General features: G+C 34.8%; 1 protein-coding gene across 1 annotated transcript; it reads right to left on the bottom strand.

Moving 5' to 3' along the window:
- Nucleotides 1–3609: 3609 nt before the first annotated feature.
- Nucleotides 3610–9913, bottom strand: LOC136975138 (tudor domain-containing protein 15-like). The gene is given in 2 exon segments (XM_067270161.1): nt 3610–7710; nt 7712–9913. Coding segments are annotated over 2 exon segments (5898 nt in total). The 5' UTR covers nt 9877–9913; the 3' UTR covers nt 3610–3977.
- Nucleotides 9914–15172: the final 5259 nt, after the last annotated feature.

Consider the following 15172-nt stretch of genomic DNA (forward strand, 5'->3'; position numbering starts at 1 on the left):
GATTTAATTAATTCGTTTCTTTTTTTATGATTGACCTCTAAACTTGTGAAGGGTGGTAAGGGGCCTTATAGAGTTCAGCTTAGGCTTCGAAATGCTTTAAATCCGACTCTATGTCCCACACAAAATTACTGGCATTTTAAACTTTAAGAAAATACGTTTTAAAACTGACAGCATAACTTGTTCGTGTAAAGCTGGACGATCGGAAAACTGCCAATTCTTAACAGTCTAATCCACTCTTTCAGAATTCGGAGCAGCTCATAAATATAACCGACTGATTTCCGAATCATGTTTTTCATGTGTGAATAGACGAAAACTTATATTAGGCTCCCGTAAGGCTTTGAAATTGCAATTTGGAACGCAACAGAAAGCTTTACTTTTTCTATTGCTATTCATCTTTACTGCAAGAATGAATCAAACGACCCAGATAGAATAGTTTTGTTTTTAAGCACCAGATGGCTAGCATCCGGTGAAAAATGCGAATAGTAAGGTGGAGTTTCCCGAGAATATTTATTGCTAAACAATTTTGCAAACATATTTACTCGTCTAAATACATTCGAAACACTTTTCATCAGCATATCAGAATATCAAAAAACGATTAAAACAAGTGATTTTATAGCGATTGTTTATATATTTCAAAGATCGTAGCTTGAGGGGGGTGTGGCATTTAGCGGCAATTTTAGCTTTACTGTTTTTACATGTATCAACAGAAACAGAAATTAACCAACTAGTTTTTAAAAAAGTTGACTTTCGATTTTATCAGCCAATAATCTGGTAAATGGATTATTTTATCAACATTATGTGTACTTTTTATTTTTTAAAAATATTATTGACTAAATTAAACGCAATTTTAAAAACGGTTATCCTGATAAGTTTTGTTAATGTTCGACAGTCCTTTCAGGCCGGCAACTTGATGTTGACGAGATTTGGGAGATCGCTTGTTAAAAACAAAGAATGCTCTATAGCAAAACGACTCTGTCATAAAAACAAAAGAAATTTCCCTAAATCACGTGATTATGACGATACAAACACATCTAGAAAAAAAAAAACACGAGAAGTGCACGTGAGATTTGAGAAAAAATAATCGCCCGTGTGTCTAGACACGTATAACATCGTGTGTTTTCTTCGTCGTGACAGTCCCCTAGCGACAGCGCCTAGGATGGAACGTACGCCTTTTTTGTCGCAGCTACTAAACAGTCGCTGGCACGGTCGACTCCATTGAAGTACGCTTTCTAATTCAAAGCTTTTTTTTTTTTTTTTTTTTTTGAAGCAGCGACAGAGACTAAAAATCGCTCGTGTGAACGTGCCCTTAGGGTACGACTATGCAGACGCAAGCGAGCGAGAATATGTGGCGAGAAGAGGTGATGTTGTTTCACGCCCTCTGTTTTTCGCTCTCGTTTATTACGACCACACAGACGAGAGCGAGAAACAGAGAGCGTGAAACGTCACCACTTCTTGCTCGCTCGCGTCTGCATAGTCGCACTCTTACTCTTTTTTCCACCGTGAAGGAAAGAAAGGTAAATAGAAACGGCAGAAACGAGAACCGATGGATTGCCACGAAATTTTTCAACCAATGAGTGAGGTGAGCTGGGATTGAACGAAACAAAGGAGAAGAGCGAAGTAAACAGGATAGGGAGTTGTATCGAGAGGAGGCAAAGGCGAGAATGAAATGGGAGAGTTGGGCCCCCATCCCACGGAAAGTTGAGCGAAGGGAGCAAAACGATGGAGATTGATCCGAGAAGGCTGAATTGTCATGGGGGAACGAGCGAAGAAAATCACACCATGGAATTGGAACGTTTTTCTGAGACGTCAAAAAACCGTGACGTTCGACCGACTCAAAAAATTTTTTTTCTGGAACCAGAACATTGTTCTATGTTCAATTTCGGATAACTTTCTATTGTGTGAGTCTCGAATAAAAACATTTTTTTCAATTAATTGGTATGGCATTTTAAAATGTCCGTTAGCTACACTTAGTTTACGTTAGGAAATCCTCACTCTGAATTAGATGAAGGTATACATATTATTGAATTTATGAATACTCGATATTGAAAACAAGTGGGCCGCCATACAATATTTATAAAATACTAGCAGACCCGGCCACGCGTTGTTGTGGCTCAAAATGTATCTATTATAAATGTATAACACTTCCCCATGGGGGAATTTCAAAAAATCCCTTCTTAGTGTACATTCTCTTGACGTACCCTATTAAAATGCAATCAAACACGCATCTAACATAGTATAATAAAAGTCGAGTTCTTCACAGTAAGCCAATGGCGTAGCGTGGGTGTCAGCCGCCCGGGCGGAGGAAAATTTCGCCGCTCCCTAAAAGTGCCGCCCGGGGCGGACCGCCCCTGCCGCCTCCACTACGCTACGCCACTGCAGTAAGCCTTAATCCTGTCCCTCTCCCCCGCAAGGAAATATCGAAAAATCCCTTTTAGTGTATATTGTTGACCGTAACCTATTAAAACGCAAAAAACCGCATGTAAAATAGTATAATAGAAGCAGAGTTCTTCACGGTAAGCCTTAATCCTGTCCATCTCCCCCCAGTAGGGGGAATTTCGACATGTATATTATATAAAAACACGTGCGTATTCGAATGCAACGTTGTGTCAAAATTTCAAAGGAATCGGTAAGAACAAACAAACGTTATATTTTATTTATATAGATAGAAAATGATCTGCTTTAGTCCCTTCTCACAGAAAAGCAAACTTAGGTCGTCGGAAGTTAGCGCCATCTGTTGGACATAAAAGCCTTAATCCATATATAAAGATATTTTTGGAAGGGGGGAAATGGTGGTCTTCACGTATGCCAGAAACTTCGCGGGAGTGTATTAAACAACTTCCCGAAGTTTCATGGCAATCGGATAAATGGTGTGGTAATGCATGAAGGACAAACACACACACACAGACATACATTCGTTTTTATATATATATATAGATTGTACGATAATAGTATACAATATTTATTGTATTTTAATTCAAATTACATGAACTGGTTATTAACAGGGGTCCGTGGGCCTAAAGGGTAAAAATCAACTTACTTGTGTTAAGAAACACCTTTTTTTATTTTAATAAAATTTATTAAAATTATTTTGAAGTCCGTGACTTTAGTATAATTTCCTCACTGGAAAAGGGATCCATGAAACAAAAAAGGTTAAAAACACCTATGTAGTATATAAATTTAATGATGCTACCGTTAAATTTCATTAAAGTATTAATAGATATTACTGTGCGTTAATATTAATTTCATTAATAGCAATTATTTTTCCCCCTATTGTAAGTTTGCCACAATTTTAGGGTTATATCCTGGCTTAAAAAACATCAAATAGGGGTTTCACTTTACACAGAAGCGTTAAACGTTTTCAATGCTCGTATTAAGTACAAGTGAAAATTTAAGAAAATTGAATATTTATTTGATACACTGCATTTCTTTGCAGTAAGTGCTGTTATTAAGCACTAAACAAATGATCACATTTACATTTTCCAGGTACTTTTTTCAATGTAAGCAATTTATATCATTTTGTTTACGTAAAAATATACATATCTTTTTGTATATTTTGAACTCTCAAGTCAATATACTGTTAAGATATATAATTAATATTAGAGAAATAAATTGAAATAGCAAATTCAGCCTCAAATTTATTAAGGTATTCTTAAGGAACATTTCAAATAATTACTAGAGAAAGTATAAAATAAAGTAATAACATTGATATTTTAAATACAAAATGAACTAAAAAAAAAGTACAAAGAGCATGCAATTAAAAATAAAGTAAGAAGTTTTACCCAGTTGTAAAATCACAAATAATTACTTTAAATATTTTTCATTCTTTAACAAATATGTTGCCATATTTTATACAAACAGAATATTTAATTTATATTACTGTAACTAAAAGTATTGTTAGTAAATTATTAATTTCAACAAAATATGTTTCATTTAAACTAAAATGCAAAAAATTAATATTAAAAACAAAAATAAAATCTTTAGTCTTCAGCTTGTGGCTTGACAAGACCAGTCTTTAGTAAGTGCTCCCTTGCACTAGGAATATCTATCACATATATAAACATATTATTTATAACAACTTTATCAAGAACTTGTACAGTGATAAGACACTGTTGAGGTAATATTTTCAACAATTCCTGAATGACATCAATACTCCAAGTCTGTTCCGCTAATCCTGATAACTTACAGTGTATTGCTTGCACCGGCATCTTCACGAATTGCAACTTCATTCTTCTTGTGTCTTCATAATTAACAATTTCAATATTTCCATAATCCACAAATAATAATTGCAATTTTTCATCAACAACTTCCAAAAGAACTGCTCTATACCACAGGTTGTCAACAGAATATTTTGCTAAACATAATTCTCCACATTTAGGATGGTAATTCTCAAATGCATTATTGCTACAATATAAATTTATATCCTCATTTAATTTATTCAAGGCAGACATATTGTTAACATCTACAAAATTACAAAAGATAGTTTCTGGTGAAATAATGCTAGTTATTATAATTTCGACTGTACCTAGTGGCAAAGTTGCAAATTCGCAATTGTCGTACAGAAAAATTTCTGTGACTTCACTTGAATTGTCACACATTTCAGTTTTAACATTATTTTTCTGCTCATTATCTGAGTCTAAATTTAATAATTCAACAATATTGTCTTGACTATTTACTATCTTCATTTTCCATAACTGCTCACACAGTTTTGAAATATCTGATAATGATGGAAGATTATAAACTGTTACTTGGATACTATAAATAGGCTTGCTTGCAAATTGGTCAGGAAGAGGCATTAAACAGTTGGATTCAACACTTTCTTCATTACCAAAGTCTACAAATTGTATAAGATAATTTAATGATGATAAAGATTTTATTACCCAACCTCTGTACCATAAATTATCTTCACTAAACTTTGCACATACCATCTCATTTATTTTTGGATCATAAGGTTTATTAGGTAATCTTTCACAATATTGTGTAATTTCACTTATTAATTCAGCAATTTCTTCTTCAAATTTAATAGGCTGAACAAATAACTTTTCATAACTTTCTACTGAAACTACTTTAACTTCAAAATTATGAAAATCAGATAAAACTACTTTTTTCATATCTTCATACATTTTAATTGCTGGAATTTGTAAAGAATCATTTATGAGGCCTGATGATGTATTAGTCTTTAGACTATTTTCATAAGATGCTGGAGAACATGGTTTTACAAATGTAAGACTATGATACCAAGGTAATGCTTTAACGTCACATATTGGTTCACTTTCTTCAGTAAATAAAGTCAAATAAGCTTCTTCAGAATTTCTTTGACTGATTTTAGCAAAAAGACTTTGAGAAACAACTAATAGTTGCTTTAATTTATCTTTATCAAGAAATTTAGAGTCTTGGATCATACAATACACTACTGGAGAAATTATACTTAGTTGTTCGTCATGTATAGGTTTGTAAGTTGTGACATATTCTTCATTGCCATAATCAATGTATCTAACTTTTACTTGATCATCTTTTTTACCTAAAACACATGCACGATACCATGTTTGATCAGCAACAGATTCAGCCACAATAATATCTCCAATGTTAGGATTATAATTATTATTTGATTGTATTACTTTAAGTGAATTCTCCATTTCAATTAGTGATGTATATATATCCTGATCTAAAATAATTGCCCAAAAATCTAATTTATCTGGAAATGTTACAATAATATTGATATGAACCAGTTTATCTGGAAGTAATGTTTTCAAAATAGAAGCTACTTTTTCTGCAATATAATTTTCTTTTACTTCTACGTTATTAGCAATAACTGTAGTTTTTGCTGATGTTTGTTCATTGTATATTTTAACTGGAGTTACAGTTTGAAGGACTGAATTTTCACAATCACTATTCTTATAATTCTCAGTTCTTGTATATTCTATCATTTTACCTTTTGTTTTACTCGATTCTGTGGAGTTTTCTATTTTCTGTTTACCAGCATTTACTTTGGGATGATCATCAATTCTAAACATTAACTCAGGAGAATGGATTAAATTTCCATTTAGTCCATAATTCCATGGAAATGCAATGATTTGACAAATATTTTCATTACTATTAGAATCAAACAGTTCTAAATAGATATTGTCATCTATTTTTTCTTTTAATATAACTATAATTTCTTCATTAGGTATTATTAGTTTCTTTAAATGACTTTTTACTTCAGCAGACACAGCATTCATATTACAATAAATTGCAGGTGAAGGCAGTGAACAACATTTCTCTTCTAAATAACCAATATTTTTTACTATTTCATGTTTACCATAGTCAACAAAGCATACCAAATAAGAATCAGCAAAGGACTTCACAATACAAGCTCTATACCAAAAATTATCTGTTGGTGATAATGCAGTTACTAAATCACCTATTTTAAACTCCGACTGTGAACTACAAGAATTTTCAGGATTCAGACATTGTTCTAAATTAGCTATCTCTTCAAATAAACTTACTTCACTTATCAATGCTGAAAATACATCTCCATAGCAAACTGACACAATCAAATGTATCTCACTTCCTACCTTAACAGTTTCGATTGCTGATGGTATTTTATTAAATCCTTGATTTTCTTTCCTTGAGTATTCATTCTTTTCATTAAAATCATCATTTACAATCATGCTATCAGCTGTTTCATTAAGTGACTTATTTACTTTCAAATTATGATACCATGGATATCCAAAAAGTGATATACAACAATTTTCTGAAACAATATCCATGTGAATTTTTTCTTCATCACGGAATATAACATTAACATCAAGGAATTTGTTTGCAAAATATTCATTAAAGATTCTTTCTTCTTCTTCTGATAATTGCTGTGTAACGATACAATGAAATGCATAAGATGGTAATAAGGAATTATCTAATGGAATAGGCAAAATCTTTGTCACTTCTTCTTCATTTCCATAATCTACAAATCGAACATAATATCCATTTGAGCTTCTTCCAGTAACATAAGCTCGGTACCAACATCCATCTTCAGCAGATTGAGCAATAACAACTTTATCTAACTGTAATTCAGTGCTGCAATCAACACAGTGATTTGTTTGTTCATTCAATCGTACTAATTTTGTCAAAACATCACCTGCTTCTTTAGTAATTGCCTGAACCCAAAAGTCTTTATTTGTAACATTATAGATTACATGCAATTTCAATGTAATTCCAGGTTTAAACACTTCAATTCCAGATGGAATAATAAATTCTGAACCTTCATTATTCACATCTTTTGACATTGTATTAAAAGACTGTTTAATATCTATAGTGGAAGAATTAAAAATATTCACATCATCTATTTCCAAATCATAATACCAAGGATAGCCTGATACATATATACTTTCATTCTCAAACACAAATTCAATATCAACTTTATCTTCACTGAAAGAGAGAAGTTTCCCAGAAAGACAGGCATCTGCAACAACACTTTCTGTGTATTGTTTTTCAGAATATAAATCCTTTGCAAAACAATGGATAACACATGAAGGAAGATTCTCATAGCCTGGTAAAATAGGAGCAACTTTTTTTACGTGTTCTTTGTTTCCATAATCCAAATAATATACAAAATATTCATCATTATTCTTGCTTATTACAAATGCACGATACCAAAGTTCATCTACTGGAGACTGGGCAACAACCACTTCATTAACTTTTGGTCTGTAATTTTCAATATAATTATTTTCCATAATCATTGAGAACTGTCAATTTTTTAAAATTTTCATATACTTCTTTCACTATTGGGTGAATCCAGAAATCACTACCATACCTGGATCTGAATACAACTGTGGCTTCTAATTTTAAATTCAATGGTAGCTTCTCAATAACAGATGGTATGCCAAAATTATGCTTTGTTTTTTCTGACAGATTAATTTTTGATACATTTTCATTGTTATTCAAAATCATACATTCATCTGACTTCACACTCAAGTCGTTAACTATCACACTGTTATGTGGCTTTGCATAATTATGTTTTATCAGTAAATCACTCATTAATTCTCCCTTACAATTAACTAACTCTATTTCATATTTATTTTCCAATTTCCTAATAATTTTAGCTTTTGAATAAATTGTGGATAAAATCATTGTTGTTGCTTCATCAGACCAACCATTTCCTACAGGTTCAACATCAATCAATTTGCATGGTATTGCTTGAAAAGGTAATTTTAAAAAATCATTTTTTAATTGTCTAATATGGTATTTAGATAAAATTTCACTATTTCCATAGTCAACAAAATAAGCATTATATAAGCCTTTATCATTAATTCCTTCAATTCTAGCTCGATACCAAGTGTTATCTACAGAATAAAGACCACCACAAATTTCTCCAACTTCTGGCAAATAAACTTCAGATTGTTCACAGTATATCTGTAATTCCTTTGATAACTCTTCAAGATTAGTTTCAGGTAATTTATGAATCCAAAGTTCATCAGGATTATTAGCATAACATAAATTTATTGATATTTCAGTATTAATATTAAGACTCTGAAATCCTTCATTATTTATTTTAAGATTGTTATTCTCTCTATGATTTAGTGATCTAACAGATTCTGATAAAGTTCTTTCTTTAAAATCCAAATCTTGATTTTGGAAATTAGCTTTCTTTTGGCTTGCTTCATTTTCTTTCCTTCTGTTATGTCCACTATCTATATTTACTTGTTTCTTTCTAAAATGATCTTTCCCCATTTGATTTTGATTTCTATTATTGATATCACTGTTTCTTTCATTATACTTTTCTTTGTTTTTATGAAATGGATTTTCTTGATAAGGAGCTTTAAATTGTTTTTGATCAGCATTTTCCCTATTTTCACTAGAAATATATTGTTGTTTAACTTCTACATTATGCGGCATTTTCTTTTGTTCGTATTGATATTTTTTTAAATTCCTCGGTATCCAGAAAATATTCTCATTCCCTTTACCTTTCTGTAATAAAGCTCCTACTTGATAATTTTCAGCCGCTGTTTTGAGTTTTTCTTCATATGAAGTTTTATGTAATATATCTTCAGAATGTTTCCTAGACTGATAAAAACCAGAAGAGTGAATTGGCAGTGAATTCCTTTCTGAAAATGGAATATTTTTATTCTGAATTGTTTCTTTCTGATATTTCAGTCTTTGCATCTCTTTTCTGCCTTCAACTCCTAACATTTGATTACTTGTAAAACAAGAATGTTGATTCATACAATACTGTCTTTGCTTTGCATAAAGATCACTAGACGAATGCATGCCATGGCAACAATGAGAATGAAATCCGTGACCATGACAATGTGCACGAGTGCAATCAAATGGTCTTTCATCAAATCTAAAGTAAGGTGGAGGAGTTGGAAGTAAACCATTATCCTCAGTCATATCACACAAACTATTATTCATACAGGCTCTGTTAGCAATTATATCATTAGAAAAATTCTCTCTAGTGATAAAACGATAATCTTTAGGACGATGAAATGAATTTTCGTTATATTGATACGTATCTTGCTCTGAATACTGATTATATAAAACAACTTCCCTTCTGTTACCACAAGTGGTAACTCGTATGCTTGATGCACCTTTCATTTTAAAATTTTGCCCTTCTTTTTTAGTCTTTGTATATTTTGCAAACTCAACAGACAAATAGTATGGTGGTTCGCCATTCAGTTCCTCTAAAGCACATTCTGCTTCTTCCACAGTCGAAAACTCGATAAAACCGTAATGCAAGTTTAATACATCCTTCGAGAATCCACGATAAACACGCACAACATTACCGTAAGACGAAAATAAAACTTTCAGATCTTCTTCATCAACGTCAGGTGGAATTCTTGAGACTTGAAGTGTCTTTGTCTTCGAACCCACGCTTTTCGACTCTGGCGCTTCGTCAAACATCTTTCCGCTATGAAAACGTACCACTAAGTGTTGCCAGATCTATTGCATCCTCTTCGTCTAGTTGAAGGTGGTCGAGATTATGGCATATTATTTATTTAATTTTTTTTCTTAATTTGTTCTTATGTACCAAATGCCTCATTTTAAATATTTAATAATATTTTAAAATTTAATAATTTCATGAAAATAAATGTATTTATTATATATAATGATTTTCTTTTTATTCTTATCAACCTGTGGGCACTGGAAGGATCTTTTGAATCATACCCATTACGAGTTCGGACAAGCTTATAATAAGAGTGTCAAGGGTGAATGGACGGGAACTTATCGCCCAAAAAGTTTCTTATCAAAACTCTTCAAATTTCTTATCAACTCTTCCTATCAAAAAAACTCTTCTTATCAAATTTTCTTCAAACTCAAAAAATAGTCACTCACCCTGGATTCCTCAGAGTAGTCGACTGCAGCGCCGTAACTAACCTTTTATGCGCCCGGTGCGAGCATCTGTAACTACGTCCCAAAACTATGATCCAAAACTTAGGTCATTTCTGCGCCCCCAGGGTCTACGCTCTGTGCCCGGGCACCGTCTTAGTTACGGCACTGGTAGACTGACGCTTTAACTGCTTCGGCCATCTGGCCATAGACATATATGGCTAAATAGGCCTCTGAGTGCCCACAAGACAAAAAGGACGAGGAAGAGACAAGTGGAGTTTTAAAAAAAATCATGCGATCAGTATACTGCTACGAATGATCCAAATTCGGATCCTATCCAGTGCACACCCAGTGGCGTAGCTAGCATGGGTCACACCCAGTGCAAATATCGTAGTGTCACCCTTTTTAACTATTTTATAAAACACTGTTGAATTGTAATATCTTCGCACTCGAGCAACTTGAACGCTATATTAAGTATGCGATGTCGTGACGTATGAGTGTAGATTTATAGAATAAATCATAGTAAGATTTTCAGCTGGTGCGAGCTCTCGTGGCGTCTCATCATAGCGAAGAAACTGTCATGGTACCCGAACCGTTGACCTTTTTTTTTTTTTAGGTATAGGCCTACCGGGTGTCACCCCTACACGGGTGACACCCGGGGCGGGCCGCCCCCCTAGCTACGCCCTGAGTGCACCCCTTTTTCTGGTGATGGCCGGATGGCCGAGCGATTAATTTACTAATTTTTGTCCTTTTTACCGCATGGTTTTAATATTAAAATAATTTTATTTTTCCCCTCTTCCTTTATAATTTAGTTTCCTTAATTTTGATTAATCGAGAAGATCAAGATTCGCTTTTGTTTGGATCTACGGTTAAAAGAATCCCAGTCCAGGATCTCACACTTTATCTGGGTCGCTTGCAGTGGCGTGCCGTGACATTTTATGATAGGGAAACTGTGTTTCTGTAAGAAGCCCACTTCCAGGGGCAATCAGTTAATTGCGCGTCAGTAATGGTCTAGGGTCCGTTCGTACATGGGTGGTGGCTGTAGAGACAAAGACGACAAGTATCTGACAAAAACCGTTTATTTTAACATAAAATAAACATATACTATGTACAAAATAGTTTGCTTTAGGAGAATCAGCCGTTCGGACGTCCTGAGCGTCGATGTGGTTCTTCGATGGTCGATCGAAGGTGGCCCCGGGACAGTGGCGTTGACAAGTCTGTAAGGCACGGGAAGACTTCGTCCGTTGGAGTCGGGGACACGGTCTAAGTCCGAAGTGGCACGGGTTACAGGTTAGCACAATAGACGAGAAATTGTTTTTTTTTTGTGCGTTGACAAACGGCGTTTTGGTTATTCGGAACGTTAACCGAGTGCCAGATTTCCTCGATTGTCGGAGATTATATCAATCTCCGTTCTTTCTTTCATCCATTTTGATTGGTTGTTCTCCCTCAATCACGCTTCCCGAGTGGTTGGTCCCTGATTACTAAACGTAACGAGACTCTTACCTGGAGAGTGGGAGAGTGAGAGTGGAAGATGAATTCGATCTTCCACCGATCATAGGACGACTTCCTTCCGCGATTAATGGTTTCTGCCTGGCAGTTTGATATAAACAATGGGTGTCCGACTACAAACGACTTTTACCTATGTTTTTTTAAACTAATAAATTTTTCTCTAAATTAACCGTTTTTTCGCGTCTTTCGTGACGGGTCAGACCTGTCCGGTACATGACATTTTCATAAAAGTTTTAAACAAATACTGGAAATGACAAAAATAAAACAATTTATGTATTTTAGTTCTAAAATACAAATAATACATACATAATACAAATTGATACGATACAAACAATGATAGAAAAACTAGTTTTTTTTAACTTTTTATAATATAACTGTATTCGGCGATTCTTTCCGCAAAGTCGTTAATTACTTTATCAGAAAAGTCGCCGGTCGTCGATTCCATCAACGTATTTAAAAGCTCTTTTTCTATCGAAAGCAACGCTAGCTACGACAATTTTTCCTCCAACCGAGTGTTGCTGGCCAATGTATGAATTTGCTTCGTGGTCGAAAAACTGCGCTCAGCAGACCCACCGGTAGATGGTACCGTAAATATTAATGATATTAAATCATATAATTCTTTTAGTACGTCTTTGTTCGGATCGACATTAATTAACTACCGTCCTTTTCCCGAAGCCTTTGCGCATTTCTAACCTTTCGAGTTGTTTCGACCGAGGCACTGTTTTCTCTCGATGGAGTCTTTTTCATTTCTAAGGTGTGACGACTCCTTAGAATTCTGTGCTTAGGCTATCTCCTTTTAGATGGAACAGAGGTCCTTGCGGTATGTGACTTTTTTTTTAAACTTTTTCCGCCCTGTGGGCACTAAGAGGGCTTCTTTTAGTAGGCCCATTATGGGTTCGGCCAGGCCCACAATGGGGCGACCGGGTGGTGAGGGACGGGGCCCGACATATCCGAACGGACCACCCCCCCGAAAAATTCCTGGGGATTATTCGACCCGTTCGGATTCCATCCCGGGTCCCCCAGAGCAGTAGGCTGCCACCTTTACCGCTCGGCCATCCGGCCGTGCGGTATGTGACTGCCACACCGTGTGATAGAACTGCCTCGGTTGAATATTCGGAACGGATAGATATCTACAAACCGGTCGGGATAAATATATTAATAGATAGTCCATTTATATGTTACTGTAGACCTATAATCATACAATTTAACTAAATCGCTGTAGAGGAAATTGCCGTCAACTTTGATGTTATAAACAATAATGTAACGAAACGGTGACGTCATCTACGGTATATCAAAATATATTTTAAATTATCATCACGTTACTGAACGCCGTTTAGTAAAATCGTTATAAAAAGTTTTAATTGGCATAAATTTCAGCTTTTGTAATTTTGAGTAACATTTTGAATAAAATTCATTTGTTTCCATGCAATTTTATTCTTATAAGCATAAAATTAAGCCCTAAAACCGAAATAGCTCCATGGGAAACCCCGTGAACTTTGACCTATCGACCCGGAAGTTTGGCCAGTGGTAACAAGAAAGGCTTAAGTTTAAAATTTGCGCTTTCTGGACCCAGTGGTTTCTCTCTACGAGCATCTGCAGTACCGGATGAAGAAAAATGAGAAAATACGGCTTTTTTGCAGATTTCGAATGCTTATATTGCAGCAACCGCTTTATACAAAATCTTGAAATTTTGCACATTACCTAAGAGAACAATTTTCTTTCGAACGACATGAGATATTCAAAATTACCATAGGTGTTTGGGGGCGGAAAAATCGATTCCCGAAAATCGGAAACTCTGATTCCTGTATATGTAGTCAGTCAGTGACTTTTTTTACGGCCGGATGTTTGAGCGGTTAACGTTTAATAAACTCATACTTAGTTGAAGTCTTTGCAGACATATAATTTGAAATTTTATATGACAGTAGGACCTGCTTAAGGTGATCACCCTTGGAACCAAGATAAATGGTATGATTAATTAATACTTTGTAGCCGGAGGAAATTATTTCTCATCTTTCAGTTTTTAGAGCATTTATTTAATGTGGAATGAATTTAATTTCTCACGGTAGCTGTTGTTGAAGCAATTTCTACAGTATGAAAAATACTACAGTACTACAGAAAAATACTACAGTATGTGGGAGGCGGATGTTGATCTTTACTTGTCGACGCCACCAGGACATGTTTTGGACTGTCAGCCGCCTGCGTGCTACACATATTTGACCGCCCCTATCAATGCTGATCGCGAGTAAATTCAAAACCCACGAGAGCGTACTATCGATAGTTTCATGTAGTTGACAAGGGTTAAAAAAATCCATTAAAATATTTGGTATATATTAATTTTAATTTTATTCAAATCAAACCTCTCCGTGGAAAATAGGCGCCTTTCTGCGCCGCCATGAGAGAAGCTGTAAATTAAAATGAAATTTTTCTTATTTAGTATATGAATATGTGTTGTATATAAAAATTTATCTAAATAAACAACGCATCTCTTTGTTTATTTAAATTGGGCTGCAATTTGAAAAAATTGTAGACCTATAAATTCCCACTGTCGTCCTTATGCCTGTCCTTTTTTAATCTCGAGAACGGAGTTCGATACATGAAACTCAAGACCAAATATAGAAAGCTTAGGGGCGGCATGTCCCGATTAACTGTACATCATTGAAAAAGTTTTCCCCCCGAAAGGAGTTAGATAATGACTGGCAGGAGCCAGTTGATTATTATATTTACAGTATGAAAAATTACATTTTTTAGTGCACTATCGGTCGCCAGCGTGCATGCACGCACTGCACACCTACCAAAACCGGCCCTGAGTCGTTCCAAGCGAGGCTTTGTCGGCCTCCCATCCATCTTTCCTATGTGTTATATGTATAACCTTTGGCCCAAGTTTGGTTAGATTTGTTGAAATCTGGTCGTCTTAAAAATAATTGGCTATTAAGATCCTAAAACGCGTCGTGAACAAAACGGTGTCAATTTCTCACCGAAATAATATATTGTGTAAGAGATATGGTACATGGCAGACCAATTAAAACAATTTACGTGCAAGTGTCCTGCGTACAATAAGAAACTGTTTATATGGAAGTGTCGCTACTTGTTATACTTTCAACACCTGGTTTATCAAGGTGACGGCCGGATGTTTGAGCTGTTAAGACTTCAGTCTACGGCTCTGAGATCGATTTCGGGCTGTTGAAGAACCCGGGGCGGGCGGTCTGTTCCCGATGTGTCAAGTACCGTTCCATACAGTCCGGCAGCCCACACTGTGGATCTTAAGAAACCATAAATGGATAAGACAGTTCTCAATAAACAAAACCAGCTGCCATATTGCACGTGTGATGAAATATACGATGAGCACGAAGTTCTTTAATTA

This window comes from Centruroides vittatus, unplaced genomic scaffold (assembly GCF_030686945.1).
Source record: "Centruroides vittatus isolate TY-2023 unplaced genomic scaffold, ASM3068694v2 contig_364, whole genome shotgun sequence".
NCBI lineage: Eukaryota > Metazoa > Arthropoda > Arachnida > Scorpiones > Buthidae > Centruroides > Centruroides vittatus.